The sequence below is a fragment of the Monodelphis domestica genome, chromosome 2, assembly GCF_027887165.1.
Source record: "Monodelphis domestica isolate mMonDom1 chromosome 2, mMonDom1.pri, whole genome shotgun sequence".
Taxonomy (NCBI): Eukaryota; Metazoa; Chordata; class Mammalia; order Didelphimorphia; family Didelphidae; genus Monodelphis; species Monodelphis domestica.
Window position 1 is genome coordinate 307,072,994 of NC_077228.1, and position 19,329 is coordinate 307,092,322.

The 19,329-nt window shown below is 37.7% G+C and overlaps 1 protein-coding gene across 3 annotated transcripts in view; it reads left to right on the forward strand.

Moving 5' to 3' along the window:
* Positions 1 to 2,299: 2,299 nt before the first annotated feature.
* PRIM2 (DNA primase subunit 2) overlaps positions 2,300 to 19,329 on the forward strand; it is a 391,097-nt gene continuing 374,067 nt past the window's right edge. Inside the window, exons 1-4 of one of the 3 annotated variants that reach the window (XM_056818436.1) lie at positions 2,300 to 2,487; positions 4,110 to 4,272; positions 6,209 to 6,312; positions 8,899 to 8,978. In XM_056818436.1, coding sequence (XP_056674414.1) covers positions 4,119 to 4,272; positions 6,209 to 6,312; positions 8,899 to 8,978 — 338 coding nt within the window. In that variant the 5' untranslated portion in view covers positions 2,300 to 2,487; positions 4,110 to 4,118. The remainder of the gene's footprint in view (positions 2,488 to 4,109; positions 4,273 to 6,208; positions 6,313 to 8,898; positions 8,979 to 19,329) is intronic. The other 2 variants (XM_001364873.4, XM_056818435.1) reach the window with 2 other exon arrangements.

Consider the following 19,329-nt stretch of genomic DNA (forward strand, 5'->3'; position numbering starts at 1 on the left):
TACTTTTGGGTTTGTAAGAAGGCTGATCATTAAGCATTTACCATTACACCTTTGCATCTACCCAATACACTAGCCTGTTCTCCCATTTAATTTCACTTAACTTACTGTCCATTTGCAGTGTCTATCCTGGGGTTTTTGGTTTTGTTTTGTTTTTGTTTAAAGCCCTTATCTTGTCTTAGAATTGATACTGCATATAGGTTCTCAGACAGAAGAGTGGTAAGGGTTAGGCAATTGGGGTTGGGACTTGCCCAGGCTCACACAGCTATTTAGTGTCTGAACCCAGGTCCTCATGACTCCAGACCTGGCATACTATCTTAACTGCCCTTCCAGTATGCTTTTATCCTGAGTAAAGATATTTATGAGTATTTACTAGTAGTTGCCACATGCATCTCTTTCATGACAATGGTGAACAACTTTAGTGAGTCTACATCCTTCTGTTCTCTACCTTGATGGCTATTAGTTTTCAGAGCATTACTAAACAGGGGTTCTCTTTTTTACATATTTCAAGGAATCTTGCATAATTCTGCCACATGCACAGGTGAGATCTTGTTGGAAGAGATAATCTAAAGTAGTATCTTCCTCTACTGAATCAAGTACTTTTTTATGTTCAACAATGCCAAAAAAATAATCATTGTGGGTATCTTGTATTCTAATATTCTGTTAACTGGGTGCTAGTAAAAAAAAATGTGGTCTACTCTAGAATATTGTTTGCAAATCCTTTTAATTCCCTCATCAATGAATTTACATGGGCTACAAAAATGAGCACATATCTAGAAAGTTATTGGTATTCCTTTTTTTGTACTATAAAGTCTGAGATTTGTTTTTTCCATTTTGGCATTTCCCTCTTCTCCAGATACCCTGAGAATCAGTCCTCCAATACACTTAAGACCATGTTACTGCCAGCAAAGACTTCCTATACATATCCTCGGTCTACTATGGTTACTTTTCCCATTTTTGTTTCCTTTAATACTTTTTCTGTTTCCTTAAACAGCACATTCATGACTCTGATATTGGAACCCAAACTTCATTGTCTTGAGGGAGTAAAGGTATTTTAAAATTAAATTTATTTTTCAGGTTTATGGCATTTTGAGATTTTATCCTTTGCTTCTGTCATGATTATTGTTTTTTAAAAATCTGATCTGATTTTTTATTGATATCTTTTGATTTCATATGATCTTAATTTATTAATATATCCATTCCCTTTCCCTACCCAGTCAGCCATGTTTCCTAATAAAGCATGAGAGGAAAAAAAAATCATCAAAACAAACCAACTTGCCAACCCTCTCTATCAATAAAACAAGTATTAATTAAAAACAAAAATAAAAAGACCTAAAAGCTGACTAAGAATTTTGAAGTTTCATGGACTTTCTAAGGGTTGTGGACCTGAAGTTTGCTTTGGTAAGGAGAAAGAGGAAAGGTGGACAAAAAGTTTGAAAAGAGATAATTTACCTTCAATGTTTATAGATCCGATATTAAGCATGGGATGGGGTAAAAGGAAAATTAACACATATTAATCCCTTACTACCTTTACTCTGTGTCATGTGGGCAGCTAGGTGGTGGGTAGAGCATTCGGCTTGAAATCTGGAAGACTCATTTTGTTAATTTGAAGTCTAGCCTCAGAAACTTACTAGCTGCGTGACCTTGGTCAAGTCACTTAACCTTGTTTGCTTCACTTCCTCATCTGTAAAATGGGTTGGAGAAAGAAATGGCAAACCACTCCAGTGGTTTTCTTTGCTAAGAACACCCTCTAAAATGGGGTCACAGTCTAAGGGGAAAGAAAACTTGCAAACAACTATATACAAATGATATATACAAGATAAATTGGAGATTATTTTAGGGGGAAGGCTCTAGCATTAAGGGGAAGCCTTTCCTGGCCTGCTTATTTTAAAGCTAGTATCGTTCCCCTAAGATTATCTACTATTTATTCTCTCTGTATTTTATTTGTAAAAGGTTTCTTGCTGAAAATGGGATTTTAGAAAAGATATGAGGAAGCCCCAAACCAAACCAAACCAATCCAACGTCAGTTTATGTCTTTCTTCAAAGATCGGGACGAGACGGCACTCATAACTCAGAATGCACAAGGTGCAGAATAAAGGGGCACACAACTTTATTACTGGAACACTTGGCCCAGGACGCAGGACCTAGAAGTAGAAGTACCGAGTCTAAATCAGAGCAACCTAGAATTTCGTTAGGGGGCTGGGCTTGGGGGCAGGGCCAGGGCAGGGCCAGGGCAGGGCCAGGGCGGAGCCAGAGCGCTGGGAGCGAGACTGGGGCTGGGCAGCCGCACTGGGAGCTGGGGCAGAGCCGGGGCGGGACCGGCGCCGGCGCAATTTCTGACAACTTCCGTCTCCATCCGAAATCTCCCGCCATAAAGAAGGACTGTCTCCTGGTTCTAAAGTGAAGGAGGACTTTCGGCACTTCTAGAGGACTTGAGGCTGCTACCTCGGGTGGGGATCTTAGGACACGTTTTCTCTTTACTTCCTGAAAGTGAGTCTTGTTTCTCCGGGGTTGCGGAGCTCTGCTGTCCTTGCCTGGTCCCTTTTTCTCCTTATGGGGTCTTGGGCTGAGAAGCAGGGTTGGTATTGGGGGAATCAAAGCGAGGGGTGCTGGGGTGCAGTGGGGCGAGTTTTGGGGGAGAGGGAGCTTGTGTCTGGGTGTGTAGTTCCTGGTGGACCAGGGAAATCAGGCTAAGCTTCCCCAGGAGCTGTTAGGAAGGGTAGATCGACCGCTGAAATTTACATGCTTGCGTTCCTGCACCCTAGGCTACTTCCCTATCATCTCCTTTATTATCCCCGGCTTGAGAAAGGGCTTGAAAACCAAGGAATTTACCTCCAAAGCCACAGCATGCACATTATTACTGTGTTGGATCACAAGCCCGACGTTTTTAATAAATGTTGGTGGCCAGGAGTGATGGGTCCCATGAAATTATTTAAATTTTATTCGAATACACTTGGTCGTTGTATAACTCTAGGCAAGTCATTTAACCTCTCTTAAGTTATAATATATATGTTGTAGTATGAACATAGTGAGAAGCTATTGTCTTTATCCATTTATATACAATTATAATATAAATACCCTTAAAATCGATCTGTATTCATCAATTTACGCACATTTGGATGCATATAGTTTCTTGTTCAATCTTTTTATCTGTCTTCCTAACTTCATTTAGGATTTTCTTGGCAGAGATACTGGAGTGGTTTACCATTTTCTCCTCCAGCTCATTTTAAGAGGAGGAACTGAAGCAAGCAGGATTAAGAGACTTGCTCCAGGTCACACAGTTAGGTGTCAGGCTAGATTTGAACTCAGGAAGAAGAGTCTTACTGACTGCAGGCTTAACACTATCCACTGAGCCATTGTAATATGAACAGAGAAGTGATTGTGTCTATCAGTTTTTGTCCAATATACTATAATGTATAATTTTATAATGTATTTTATGATTGAATCTTACATATGTCATGTTTATATTTTATACTGCACATTTAGCATTATAAGGTATTTGATTGTTTATCCCTGTAAAATGTAATATATAATCACAAGTGGTTCATAGGCTTTACTAGATTTTCAGGGTGGTCTATGACACACTCTGATATCATCATTGATTATTACATTGAATATTATTTATCAGTGATGATTAAGAACATTCTCAATCTATTACTCACTGTTAAGAAAAAGAATTTGTAAGTTCTGGCTCTCTGGCATCCCATCATTCACCTAGCTAATGATTATTCTGTATACTATTGATTATAGTGTTACCGCTGTGCAGAGCAAGGAGCATCATAATATTTTTTTAGCTGGACCTATGTTTTCATTAGCAAAGGGAACTCCTTTTGAGACAATTCCCTCTACCAGTACAGTTCAGCATCTATTCTGCTGTTTAACATCATCTTAGGAATTTTCTGGGTCCCTGAGTAATGAAATTATTTGTTTGAGGTCACAACCAGAATGTGACAGTGGTAGAACTTAAAAAACTTAAATCTTCCCTCTGAGACAAACACTGCACTGTCTGTTTATATGTATGTTGGTGAAAATTAGAAACTCCCTGCAAGTGGGCAAATTGAAAGCCATCTATCTATATTTTCTACTAATCTTTTTTTTTTTCTTTGCATAAGGTAACAAAGATGCAGTTTTCTGGAACAAAAAGAAAGAAGCTAAGTTTGGCAGGTGACCAGCGGAGTGCTCACTATCCTCATAGCCTTCAGTTCTACCTACAGCCTCCTTCTGAAAACATATCTTTGTTGGAGTTTGAAAATCTAGCTATTGAAAGGCTTAAATGTGAGTGATTTTACATTGAAGCTGTTTGATTTGAACTGTTTAAGGTAATTTTGGATTAATTGTTTCTTTGCAATTCAGGTAAGTGATAGTTCTGAATTTTAACTTAGCTCAGCTATTGATTTGAAGTAGGCTCTGAAATGGTTGGTACTACTGGGAAAGGTGGATAAGTTTCTTTCAAAGATCTCTAAGGGTAGCAATCTCCTTATGGGAATCATTTTGATGACTTGCTATCTGTGTTTCTTTATCCCCATAGTATCTCATTTCATGTAGCTGTCAGAAATTTTTTGCTTCTGACTTGCCTAGTTTATGCCAAGAAAATTAAGTAGTTTCATCCACTCATTCTAGAAAACAATTTGGAACTCTGCTGTTATGATGAAAAATCTCTTGAAGACTGTATATTAATGGATAATTATTATAATTCATAATATTCATAGTTAGATATTTATAATTTATAATATAAATATAATAATTATAATTAAATCTCCAAAAAGTTGGAGAGACATAGAGACAAAAAGACTACGTGGCTGTCCTAACTAAAAAGTCTCCAGGCTGCTCATGGCCAAGCCTCACAGTCCTCTGTGCAAATGAGAGCAAGCCTTGGCAGGCTTAGATTGTCTTAAAGTCAAGCAGTAAATACTCTAGACTAGGGAGTGACAGAGTGAGGACAAAAGAGAAACCTCAATACTCCCAGGTACCCTTTCTTATAAAGCCAATGATGTCTCTTCTCCTGTGATTCTGATAGGCCAGGCTTACCCTTTAGCTGGGTCCCCAGTTCTGGAGTCCAGATGAGGCAGCAATTCAGTCACATGACTCAGTGGCCTCTTGCCTAATGACCTGAGTCTGCTGGAGTAGGAGATATCCTTTATATTTAATTTACCCAATGCCTCCAAAACTACTAAACTATTCACTTTTTGACCCAGTGATATTACTTTTAATAGGTTCATGTGCTCAAGGAAACCAAAGAAAGAAGAAATTGACCCTATGTACATATTATATGTACAAAAATTATTTATATTATCTCTTTGTACTGGCAAAGAACTGGAAACTTTGGGGGTACCCATCCATTGGTGAATAATTGAATAAATAATGGTTTGTAATTATGATAAAATACTTTTGTATGAAGGGGATGGTTTCAAAGAAATCTGGGAAGACTAGTATGAACTGATGAAAATGTAAGTGAGCAGAACTAAGAGAACAATTTCTATAATAACAATAATATTGTAAGGGCACACAACTTTGAAAGTCTTAACATTGATTAATACAATGATCAACCACAGTTCCAAAAGACTCATTCTGAAACATATTATGTACCTCCTGACTGAGAAATGATGGACTCAAGGCGCAGATTATGATATTTTTAGACTGGCCAGTGCAGAAAATTGTTTTGCTTGTTTGTGCATATTCGTTACCAAGGTTTCGTTTGCCTTTTTTTTTTCCCCAAAGGCAGGTACAGGGAAGAGAAAGAGGATTTTCCTTAATTGGAAAAAAAAATAATGAAGCACTATGACAGAGCTCGAAATGCAAAATGTAGGAAATGAAATAGATAGAAAAATTAAACGGAATTTACTTGGAAATTGAGGAGGGATATGAACTCAAATCTGATTTGTCAAAAATACTTAATTGCTGCTTTTTCTATTAAATATAGGGAATTAATTCTTTTTTATTTTAAATTTATTTATTTAGAACATTTTTCCATGGTTATATGATTCATGTTCTCTCCCTCCTCTTTTGCTTCCCCCCCTCATGGAGTTGACAAGCACTTCCACTGGTTTATATATATATATATATTATTGCTCAAAACCTATTGGAATTAATTGGAATTAGTCCTAACAGGGGCAGGTCAAACAAAGAATTTCTCCCCTCTTATTACAGTTTTTTAAAGGCAAAATTACTTGATTTCTCTCACTCTTTCTCTTTTTTGTTGCGATTTCAATAGTGCTCAAGATAGTTGAAAATCTTGGTGTGAGCTATGTGAAAGGGTCCGACCAATATCAGAGTAAGTTGGAGACTGAGATTCGAAAACTCAAGTTTTCCTTCAGAGTAAGTACAAACAAATGATCTTTTCATCTTTTAAAAGATCCTTTCTTTCTGTTTTAGAATTGATACTAAGTATTGGTTCTGTGATGGAAGAGCAGTAAGGGCTACACAATGGGAATTAAGTAACCTGTCCAGCACCACATAGCTGGGAAGTATTTGAGGCTAGATTTGAACCCAGAATCTCCCATCTCCAGGCCTGGCCCTCTTTCTAGAGGCAGTTCATGTACATCTTTTTCATTTATATAAATTATTATATAACTAAATCTTTCTCCGTCCTTAAAAAAACCTTCCCTAGATTCTCCTATCCCCTCAAACCTTCATTTTATGTCTCTTTTACTTTTATCTACCAAACTTTTAGGAGGAAAAACTGTCCACATTCCTTTCCTCTACTCCTTAATCTTTTGCAGACTGACTTTCTACTTGAATTATCAGTCAACTGATCTGAATTGCCTATTCAAAGGGTGTTTTCTCAGATGACATCCTTTCTCCTCTATATGTATTTGACACTATTCATTACTTTTACTTCTTAGATATTCTCTTCTCTCTTATAGCGCTGTCTCCTGGTTTGCCTACTCTGCCTGTCTGCTTCTTCCCCATCTTATTTACTGTTTCTTCATCCCCGTGATGTCTCTCATTCTTGTAGGCAGTCCTCAAAGCTCCATCCTGTTCTCTCTTGTCTTTTGTAGCTACAGCCTTTCTTGGTGACCTCCTCAGCTCCCCTGGTTTGAAAAAGCACCTCCAGGAAGATATCTCCTGTGTCTCTCCACTGAGTTTTAGTCCAGTATCACCAAAAGTCCAGAGAACATTTCTTACTGGATGTCCTGGAGATATTTGAAACTCAGAATGGGAACCAGTTGCCAAATCTTGCCATTTGTACTTCAATACCAGTTCTTGAATCTGACCCTTCTTAAGTCACTCCGCTTCCATGGGTCAGGTCCATAGCATCACCTGACTGGATTAGTGTTTTTGTCTTTTAATTCTCCTTATTACATTTTGTCCTATGAACTAGGATGGGGGGATTTTCCTGAAGCATAGATCTGACCACTTCCACTTTCCTACTCGATAAACTATAGTAGTTTGTTTTTGCCTCTAGGATAAAATATAGATCCTCTGTTTAGGTTTTGAAGTCCCCTCTCAGTTTGGCCCTAACTTTTCTTTCCAGCCTCTCATTGGTCTCTATTCTCCTTCTCATATTTTTGTGATCCAGCTAAAAGATCCTTTTTTTTCCTTCCTTTTTTAACCCCTTACCTTCCATCTTAGAATCAATACTGTATATTGGTACCAAGGCAGAAGAAGAAGAATGGTATGGACTAGGTAATGGGGGTTGCTAGATTTGAACCCAGGATTGTCTCTCAGCCTGGCTCATTCCCTCTCTCTCTTTTCTTTTTTCTTTCTCTCTATTTTTTCTTTTTCCTTCCTTCCTTCCTTCCTTCCTTCCTTCCTTCCTTCCTTCCTTCCTTCCTTCCTTCCTTCCTTCCTTCCTTCCTTCCTTCCTTCCTTCCTTCCTTCCTTCCTTCCTTCCTTCCTTCCTTCCTTCCTTCCTTCCTTCCTTCCTTCCTTCCTTCCTTCCTTCCTTCCTTCCTCCCTCCCTCCCTCCCTCCCTCCCTCCCTCCCTCCCTCCCTCCCTCCCTCCTTCCTTCCTTCCTTCCTTCCTTCCTTCCTTCCTTCCTTCCTTCCTTCCTTCCTTCCTTCCTTCCTTCCTTCCTTCCTTCCTTCCTTCCTCCCTTCCTCCCTTCCTTCCTTCTTTCCTTCCTCCCTCCCTCCCTCCCTCCCTCCCTCCTTCCCTTCCTCCCTCCCTCCCTCCTTCCTTCCTTCCTTCCTTCCTTCCTTCCTTCCTTCCTTCCTTCCTTCCTTCCTTCCTTCCTTCCTTCCTTCCTTCCTTCCTTCCTTCCTTCCTTCCTTCCTTCCTTCCTTCCTTCCTTCCTTCCTTCCTTCCTTCCTTCCTTCCTTCCTTCCTTCCTTCCTTCCTTCCTTCCTTCCTTCCTTCCTTCCTTCCTTCCTTCCTTCCTTCCTTCCTTCCTTCCTTCCTTCCTTCCTTCCTTCCTTCCTTCCTTCCCTCCCATATCCAATTAGTTATCAAGTCCTATTAATTCTGTCTCTTTGATGTCTTTTTGCATTTGTTCCCTTCTCTTTATTCCTAGTGTTGCCATCGATTGGTTTTTCCACCTCTATTCTCTTCCCTCTCAACAAGCCATCTTTTATACTTTGACCAGTTAAGTCTTTGTCCCCTCTTTGTTCAAAATGTTTAGGTAGCTCAGGATTGCCCCCAAATAACGTTCATGCTTCTTAATTTGCGTTCAAATCCTTCCCCCATCTGACAACACTATGCTTCCTCACTCTCTGCATTCTTTGCTCTTGCCAACTGCACCATTTGTCATTTTTCCTATAGATTTCACATCCTTCATTTGCTCCTCTTCCTTAGGCCACTGATGCTGCCCATCATATCCATCTGTTCAGAAGTTCTAACCCAAAATCAGCAATGATCTTTTTGTTTGTAACCTTCTTGTATATTTTTCATGTCATAATTTTTTTGTGTCAAACTTTTATTTTTTCTAATTAACTTTGATGCTTATTATTATTGCTTTGTAGGAAAGTTCAGAAGATGAATTTGATGCACGAAGGAGGGATCACATCTCTCATTTCATTTTGCGTCTTGCTTATTGCCAGTCGTAAGTATGCACTGCTATTTTTGGTGGGGGGTTTCTGTGGTGCTCCTCTGGGAGCTGAAATCTTGGGGTGTGGGTTGGTATTCCAAGAACTGAAGTGCTGTACTGTGTATAGAATTTTCTAGGGCCTGGTTAAACAGTCTATTTTATTATTTTTGTTTTTTTCCTTTCTTTTGAATTTTTTATTTAAGTATTTTTCCATGGTTACATGATTCATATTCTTTCCCTTCCCTCCTCCCAGAGCTGACAACCAAATACACTGGGTTATATATATATTATCACTCAATACCTATTTCTGTATTATTCACTGGTTTAACAGTCTAGAGGGGGCATTCATACCACAGACTGAAAATGGATTTAGTTCAGTAGTCTGTCAGAGCTGTGGCTGACTGGGAATCCATGATGAATTGGTCCTCCCCTGCCTAGGAGGAGGAGCCATCAGCCACTAAGCATGAGCAGCTCCTCTCCTCCGCCTCTGCTCCAGGGCTTGCACCACATGCACCTCCACTCCAGCATGCTAACAAGAAAGACTGTGCAGTGAAGGCATGATGCTTTGGAAGGGTGCTGTTCTTCTTAAGCTATGAGAGCAATTTTTTTTCCCCAGTAAATGCTTGGAGAGAAAAAGACAACAGTCTAATTCTCCATGAAGTTTTAATTTTGACCAACAGAACCATTATTCTCAAACTTTTCTAATCCAATGGCATCCCTTGTTAACCAACACTTAATATTAAGCAATAACAGGAGCTAAAATTTAGCTAAAATCATGAGAGCAATTTTCTAAACAATATTATACAATTTTGAAATGATTCAGAATTTTGCACTTTTGATGACTACCCTTACTTTGAGTTCAGAAATATAGAAATAAGAGAATTTGAATAAAAAGGGACTTGAGAGCACATCTTGTCCAAGCCCCTCATTTCTTTTTTAATTACTAAGGAAATTGAAGTCCATAAAGATTAAATGGTTTGTGGAGCTATATAGTGATAGAACTGGGTGAGACTAGAACTTCAATGACAAGATTGTAGATCTAGGGCTGAAGGGACCCTCAGACATCGTCTTGGCCAAATCTTTCTTTTTGTTGTCATGGTTGTGAAATTGTTTTAGTTATATCTGACTCATGATCCCATTTGGAATTTTCTTTGCAAAGATACAAGAGAGGTTTGTCACTTTCTTCTCCAGCTCATTTGACAAATGAGGAAATGGAGGCAGGAAGGGTTAAATGATATTGTTCAGAGTCACTTAGCTAGTAAGTGTGGTCTTCCTGACTGTAGGCTTCATGTTCTATCCACAGCACCATCTACCTGCCCTTCTTTTTCTTTTACAGATGAGAATATGTACCTTAGGTCTAGGGAAATTATTGAATTTGTCCAAAGTGAGTTAAATAATAGGCTTCAGAGGCAGGATTTGAATACAGGTCCTCTGATTACAAAACCAGTGCTTTTTTTCTACTATAGGAATAGGGATAGTGTTGCTGTCTCTGGATGGTTTCTCCTAGTGATCTGCTTGCCCATTTTTGTTTCTTTTTAAAAAAAAATTTTATTATCATGTAAAACACTTCCATATTGGACATTGCTGTGCTTACCCATTTTTAAACAATATTGTGCTAATATCAGTGATTCATAATTATTTATCATTAATGAATTTCTGAAATAGAAATACTTATTTTTAAATTCTTTAATTTATATTATATTATTTATTTATAATTTATATATTATATAATTTTATATATATAATTAATTAAAATATAACTTTAAATTCTTCTTTGTATTCCCTTGAAACATGGGAAGTATGGCATGCTAGTATATTTGACAGTTTTAGTTGACGGTGGTACCAGGGTAGAGAGAAAATGAGGGTGGGTCGTAGCTACCTTGAGGTAGGTAAGATAGAGATGAGAATCAGGGTGGAGGCAAGACAAGGGGTGAAACATGATGCTAAATACAGATGATAAATACTTGTGGATTGAGAATTTAACTCACTGAATTGTGATGTAGTAAAGTAGATGAGGCTTTTTTTATTAGCACAATTAAATTAATTTATATAACTATTTGCTGTGCAGTCTATTCTTGTTTTATATTGGTCATGGGTAAAAAAGAGTAAAAATTGGAAAAATCATAAAGTGTAGGAGGGTTTTGATAACATTTTTCCACAGAAAGAACTTGGCATATTTGAGAAAAATACTAAGGAAAGCCTTATTCAAATATGATATGAACCTTTCCCTTGTTTTAAGGGAAATATATCAGTGTTTACTGGTTAGTAGTTTTCTTATAATAATGCTCAGATAGTTGTTGAATGTGGAGGTCTTTATAGACTGTGGCTAGTTTATCAGAGAATAAAACTTGCTCTCTTGTAAGTCAATAGTGCCACCTAGAGGGAGGGAAAGTTAGTATGGTTGTCTTTTATATATTAATATTTTTTATGTTTATATTCTTTTCTCATTTACATGTAAACAAAAAAAATTTAACTCTTTGGTTTTTTTTTTAATTTTGAGTTCCAAATTCACTCCTCCTGTTGTTCTGTTACATATCATATTCCTTTTAATTTATAGATTGACTGGAAGTTGGTCTATAAAGGTATGCAAATGAATATAAGGGAAATTACTGGGTGATTCTTCTCACATGGCAATTGAGTGTTTTGAGATTGTCTTCAACAGATACCCTACAACAATTTGAGTTAAACTGTTGCTGTGTTCTTGTGAAAATTTTTATAAATTGACTTATACTTTAAGTGCCTTAGAGTGGTTTAATATTGAAAGTAACTACTAGTGAATTATTTTTATGAATGAATCAATTAATAATTACCCAATTTATCTGCTTTATAAATTAAGGCTTTTTTTAGTATGTTAACTTTAAGAAAAAAAAAGTGAGACACACCTCTACCTACTTATTAAAATCAATAAAAAACAAATGTGACTATAAAATTTAATACTATAAACAAAAACGTTTGACTTACTTAGAAGTATTTAAAGAAATTGTAAGTTGATCATATTACTTGTCATCTACTTTATTTTTTATTTTTATTTTTTATTTTTAATTTTTATTTGGTCATTTCCAAACATTATTCATTGGAAACAAAGATCATTTTCTTTTCTTCCCTCTCCTCCCTCCCACCACCTCTCCCATAGCCCACGCGCAATTCCACTGGGTATCACATGTGTTCTTGATTCAAACCCATTTCTATGTTATTGGTATTTGCATTAGAGTGTTCATTTAGAGTCTCTCCTCAGTCATATCCCCTCCACCTCTATAGTCAAGCAGTTGCTTTTCATCGGTATTTTTACTCCCACAGTTTATCTTCTGCTTGTGGATAGTGTTTTTTAGATCCCTGCAGATTGTTCAGGGATATTGCATTGCCACTAATGGAGAAGTCCATTACCTTCGATTGTAATGTATCAGTCTCTGTGTACAATGTTTTCCTGGTTCTGCTCCTTTCGCTCTGCATCACTTCCTGGAGGTTGTTCCAGTCTCCATGGAATTCCTCCACTTTATTCTTCCTTTTAGCACAATAGTATTCCATCACCAACATATACCACAATTTGTTCAGCCATTCCCCAATTGAAGGGCATCCCCTCATTTTCCAATTTTTGGCCACCACAAAGAGTGCAGCTATGAATATTCTTGTACAAGTCTTTTTCCTTATTATCTCTTTGGGGTACAAGCCCAGTAGTGCTATGGCTGGATCAAAGGGCAGTCAGTTGTTGATCGCCCTTTGGGCATAGTTCCAAATTGCCCTCCAGAATGGTTGGATTAATTCACAACTCCACCAGCAATGAATTAGTGTCCCTACTTTGCCACATCCCCTCCAGCATTCATTACTTTCCATAGCTGTCATGTTAGCCAATCTGCTAGGTGTGAGGTGATACCTCAGAGTTGTTTTGATTTGCATCTCTCTGATTATAAGAGATGTAGAGCACTTTTTCATGTGCTTATTAATAGTTTTGATTTCTTTGGCTGAGAACTGCCTGTTCATGTCCCTTGCCCATTTATCAATTGGAGAATGGCTTGATTTTTTTGTACAATTGATGTAGCTCTTTGTAAATTTGAGTAATTAAACCTTTGTCAGAGGTTTTTATGAAGATTGTTTCCCAATTTGTTGCTACCTTTCTGATTTTAGTTACATTGGTTTTGTTTGTACAAAACCTTTTTAATTTGATGTAGTAAAAATTATTTATTTTACATTTTGTGACTCTTTCTAAGTCTTGCTTGGTTTTAAAATCTTTCCCTTCCCAAAGGTCTAACAGGTATATTATTCTGTGTTCACCTAATTTACTAACAGTTTCCTTCTTTATGTTCAAGTCATTCACCCATTCTGAATTTATCTTGGTGTAGGGTGTGAGGTGTTGATCCAAACCTAATCTCTCCCACACTGTCTTCCAATTTTCCCAGCAGTTTTTATCAAATAATGGATTTTTGTCCCAAATGCTGGGGTCTTTGGGTTTGTCATAAACTGTCTTGCTGAGATCATTTATGCCAAGTCTATTCAACTGATCCTCCTTTCTGTCTCTTAGCCAGTACCAAATTGTTTTGATAACCACTACTTTATAGTATAGTTTGAGATCTGGGACTGCAAGTCCTCCTTCCTTTGCATTTTTTTTTCATGATTTCCCTGGATATCCTTGATCTTTTGTTCTTCCAAATGAACTTAGTTATGTTTTTTTCTAATTCAGTAAAGAAGTTTTTTGGTAGTTCAATGGGTATGGCACTAAATAAGTAAATTAATTTGGGTAGGATTGTCATTTTTATTATGTTAGCTTATCCCACCCATGAGCAATCAATGTTTTTCCAATTGTTTAGATCTAGTTTTAGCTGTGTGGAAAGTGTTTTGTAGTTGTGTTCATATAGTTCCTGTGTTTGTCTCAGCAGATAGATTCCTAAGTATTTTATATTGTCTAGGGTGATTTTGAATGGTATTTTGCTTTCTAATTCTTGCTGCTGAAATGGGTTAGAGATATATAGAAATGCTGATGACTTATGCGGGTTTATTTTTGTATCCTGCAACTTTGCTAAAGTTGTTGATTATTTCGAGTAACTTTTTGGTTGATTCTCTAGGATTCCTTAAGTAAACCATCATATCATCTGCAAAGAGTGATAGCTTGGTCTCCTTGTTGCCAATTTTAATACCTTCAATTTCTTTTTCTTCTCTAATTGCTACTGCTAGTGTTTCTAGTACAATGTTAAATAATAGAGGTGATAATGGGCATCCTTGTTTTACTCCTGATTTTATTGGAAAGGCTTCAAGTTTATCCCCATTGCAGATGATGTTTGCTGATGGTTTTAGATATATACTGTTTATTATTTTTAGGAAAGGCCCTTCTATTCCTATACTTTCTAGTGTTTTCAATAGGAATGGGTGTTGTATTTTATCAAAGGCTTTTTCTGCATCTATTGAGAGAATCATGTGATTTTTGTCAGTTTGCTTGTTAATATGGTCAATTATGTGGATGGTTTTCCTAATATTGAACCATCCTTGCATTCCTGGTGTGAATCCTGCCTGGTCATAGTGGATAACCCTTGTGATGACTTGCTGGAGTCTTTTTGCTAGTATCCTATTTAGGATTTTTGGGTCTATATTCATTAGGGAGATTGGTCTATAGTTTTCTTTCTCTGTTTTTGACCTGCCTGGCTTTGGGATCAGTACCATGTTTGTGTCGTAGAATGAATTAGGTAGAACTCCTTCTTGGCCTATTCTGTCAAATAGTTTGTTTTATATTGGGATAGGTTGTTCTTTGAATGTTTGATAGAATTCATTTGTGAATCCATCTGGACCTGGGGATTTTTTCTTAGGGAGTACTTTGAGGGCTTGTTCTATTTCTTTTTCTGAAATGGGGTTGTTAAGGTAATTTATTTCTTCCTCTTTTAGTCTAGGCAATTTATATTTTTGTAAGTATTCATATCACCTAGATTGCCATATTTGTTGCCATATAATTGGGCATAGTAGTTTCTAATGATTGCCTTAATTTCCTCTTCATTAGAGGTGAGGTCTCCTTTTTCATCTTGGATACTGTCAATTTGGTTTATTTCTTTCCTTTTTTTAATTAGACTGACTAGTACTTTGTCAATTTTATTTGTTTTTTCAAAGTACCAGCTTCTAGTCTTATTTATTAAATCAATAGTTCTTTGACTTTCAATTTTATTAATTTCTCCTTTGAGTTTTAGGATCTCTAATTTAGTCTTCATCTGAGGATTTTTAATTTGTTCACTTTCTAATTTTTTAATTTGCATGCCCAATTCATTGACCTCTGCTCTTCTTAATTTGTTAATATATGAACTCAAGGATATAATTTCCCCCTGAGTACTGCTTTGGCTGAATCCCATAGGTTTTGAAAGGATGTCTCATCATTGTCATTTTCTTCAATGAAGTTATTAATTGTTTCTATGATTTTTTCTTTAACTAACTGGTTTTGGAGAATCGTATTGTTTAATTTCCAATTAATTTTCGATTTACCTCTCCATGTTCCCTTACTAATTATTATTTTCATTGCATTGTGATCTGAGAAACTTGCATTTATTATTTCTGCTCTTTTGCACTTGTTTGCAATGTTTTTATGCCCTAATACATGGTCAATTTTTGTAAATGTACCATGTGCTGCAAAAAAGAAGTTATATTCCTTTTTGTCCCTATTTATTTTTCTCCACATGTCTACTAACTCTAATTTTTCTAAGATTTCATTAACTTCTCTTACCTCTTTCTTATTTATTTTTTTATTTGATTTATCTAGTTCTGATAGAGGACGGTTCAGGTCTGCCACTAGTATAGTTTTTCTATCTATTTCGTTCTTGAGTTCCTTGAGTTTCTCCTTTAGAAATTTGGATGCTATGCCATTTGGTGCATACATGTTGAGTACAGATATTTCCTCACTGTCTATACTGCCTTTTATCAGGATGTAATTACCTTCCCTATCTCTTTTAACTAGATTTATTTTTACTTTGGCTTTGTCGGATATCATGATTGTGACTCCTGCCTTCTTTTTGTCAGTTGATGCCCAATAGATTTGGCTCCACCCTCTTATTTTCACCCTATGTGTATCTACCTTTCTCATATGTGTTTCTTGTAGACAGCATATGGTAGGGTTTTAGACTCTAGTCCACTCTGCTATTTGCTTGCATTTTATGAGTGAGTTCATTCCATTCACATTCAGAGTTATGATTACTAGCTGTGTATTTCCCAGCATTTTGATTTCTGCTCCTTTACCTGCCTTTTCTTTTTTCACTATTTCCTTCTATACCAATGTTTGCTTTTGAACAGTCCCCCTTGTTCCCACCCTTATTTTACTTCCCTTTCTACCCCCCTCCCTATTTATCCTCCCCCCTTATTTTCCCTATAGTCTTTCTAAAATTAACCCCCCCCCCCCGCTGCCTCCCTCTCTTGTACTAATTCCCTCCCCACCAGACTGTTTGTTACTCTTCTACTCCCCTATAGGGTGCAAATCTATTCTCTGCCGCCAATGGATTGGATTGTTTTTCCCTCTTTGAGTCACCTTCAAAGCACGTAAAAGTTGAGCATTTCCTGTCTCTGACCTCTTTACCCTTCCAGTGTATCGATGTTCTCCCCCCTCCCACCATGAGCTTCTTTACGACATATAAATTTACCCCCATTTGTTTCTTTTCCCATTTCTTTTAATATTAACCTATTTTTAAGCTCTAGTTATATAACCTATTTATGTCTTGTCCTTTCATCATATACAGTTTGTTGCTGTTCCCTCTAAGTATACTTCTTTTTGCTGCCCAGCTAATAACAACAGTTTTTAAGAGTTACCAATGACCTCTTTTCTTAAAGGGATACATATCATTTTAACTTATTGAGTCTCTTAAAACATTTTTTTGTTTTTCTTTTTCCCCCTCTTTTTTTAATTACCTTTTGATGATTCTCTTGAGTTCTGTGCTTGGACATCAAATTTTCTGTTCAGGTCTGGTCTTTTCTTTATGAATTCTTGAAATTCTTCTATTTTGTTGAATGACCATACTTTCCCCTGTAAGAATATAGTCAGTTTTGCTGGGTAGTTGATTCTTGGTTGTAGACCTAGTTCCCTTGCTTTCCAGAATATCGTATTCCATGCCTTTCTTTTTTTCAGTGTGGATGCAGCCAGATCCTGAGTTATCCTCACTGTGGTTCCTTGGTATCTGAATGACTTCTTCTTGGCAGCTTGTAATATCTTTTCTTTGGTCTGATAGTTCTTGAATTTGGCTATAACATTCCTGGGTGTTGTCAGTTGGGGATTAAGTACAGGAGGTGATCTGTGGATTCTTTCAATCTCCACTTTTCCCTCTTTTTTTCTAGGTTATTGGGGCAGTTTTCTTGAATAATTTCCTGTAATATAATGTCCAGGCTTTTTCTTTTGTCATGGTCTTCTGGTAGGCCAATAATTCTTAAATTGTTTCTCCTTGAACGATTTTCTAAATCGTCTGTTTTGTGAATGAGATGCTTCATATTTTCCTCAATTTTTTCATTCTTTTGGTTTTGTTTTATAGTGTCTTGCTGCCTTGTGAGGTCGCTCGATTCAGTCTTTGTATTCTGGTTCTTAAAGACTGGATTTCATCCTTAGTTTTTTGGTCGCCCTTTTCCATTTGGTCGGATTTTCTTTAGAGGTCATCTTTCATCTTCTTCACCTCATCTTTCATCTGCTTTGCCTCATCTTTCATCTCCTTTGCCTCATTTTCCAGCTGGTTGATTTTGGCTTTTAAGACACTATTTTCTGTTTCCAGATGACTTATCTTAGTTTTTAAGTTCTTTTCCCAGTTGTCTTCAGCCTCTCTTAATTGTGTTTTGAATTGCATTTTGAGTTCTTCCAAAGCCTGTATCCAATTCGCTGGGATTTCTGATTTTTCCTTTGCTGATCCCTCCCCCTCTGTTTCATTCGCTCTTTGCTCATTACCTGTGCAGAAGCTGTCTATTGTAATTTCTTTCTACTTTTTCTGTTGTTTGCTCAAGTTTACCCCTTCTTTGCTCCCCATATTTGGCTGTGCTCTTGCTCCTCTCATTTTGTTTTGGTTTTGGGGCTGTCAGTCTCCCCTCTTGAAGCTTTGTCAGATCTCTTGGTACAGTCTCTAGGGGAGGAATGTTAGCTTCCCTGTCCTCTGGAGGCTTTTGATTGGATTGAGTTCAATTGGGTTGGGCTGTATGTGGTATGAAGCTCTGAGGCTCTGAAGACTCCTGGAAGGCTGGGCCGCCCAGGCTCTCTCCAGTTCTCTCCAGCTGCTTCTCAGCTGTCCACCAGTGCCTTTGCCCGCCTCCCTAAACTCTGAGGAGTTCTGATGGGATTAGTTCAACTGGATTGGTCTGGATGTGCCCGGGGCAAGGGTGAGGCTGGAGCCCAATGGAGGGACCCAGCCATGGCCTGTTTCTCCCTGGCTTCCTCCCCGCTGTCCAAGCTGGATGCTCCGAGCCCAGCGCCCCGCTGCTCCCAAGGTAGACCCTGCAAACCAGCACCTTTGCCCCACTCAGAGGTTCCTGCTGCTGCTGGGGGCTCAGCCCTCTGGGTTGTGGGGGAGGGGTCCTGGGACCTTCGCTCTGCCTTCCCCTTAGCCCTGAGTATTCTCGGATTCTGGCTTTTGGGGGGGGTACCTTTTGATTTGAGTCCAGAAGGAGGGTTCCCCGCTTCTGTCCTGTTGTTCAGCTTGGATTTCGGTGCCCTAGGAGCATTCAGTCTGTATCAGTAAGGAAGGGTCTTCCAGGAGGTCTGAACTTTTGCTGCTTGCTAAGCTGCCATCTTGACTCCGCCACCCACTTGTCATCTACTTTAGAATCTTATGCTAAGATTTGGTTGAACTCTAATTGTTTAATCATTATATATTTATCATAATCCTCAGTCATATTAATTACTAAAACGAAAAAGAAGAGAATCTTACAGTGTTGAAAACATTTGTCATATCACAAACAACGTAATAAAGCTGGAAACATTAAAATCTTTTAGTAGCTAGTAAAATAACTTTTCTAGGGATTTAAAATATTATAACTCCTCTATATCCTTCCCGCCGCACTCCAATTTATTTAAGTCCAATCAGCTAGCATTATTCATTGCCTGCTATGTACCAGGGATGATGACCTGCTGGAGACAAAAGAAAAAAAAAATAGCCCCTTCTCTCTAGGAGCTCATAGTTTAACAGCTGGGAAGTGCAAATCATTGTGTACAAATGTGATTTATATACAGGATCAATTGGGGGTAGACTCTGAGGGAAGGAACAATGTATTAGATTAAGAAGAGACTTCTTGTTGAAGGTAATACTTTAATTGATACTTAAAGGAAGCCAGGATGAGGAAGGAGAATGTTTCAGATGGGCTGGGAAGGAGCCCAGAAGACAGGACAGCAAAGGTTATGAAGAGTTTTAAAAGTCAAACAGAGGATTTTATATTTCATTCT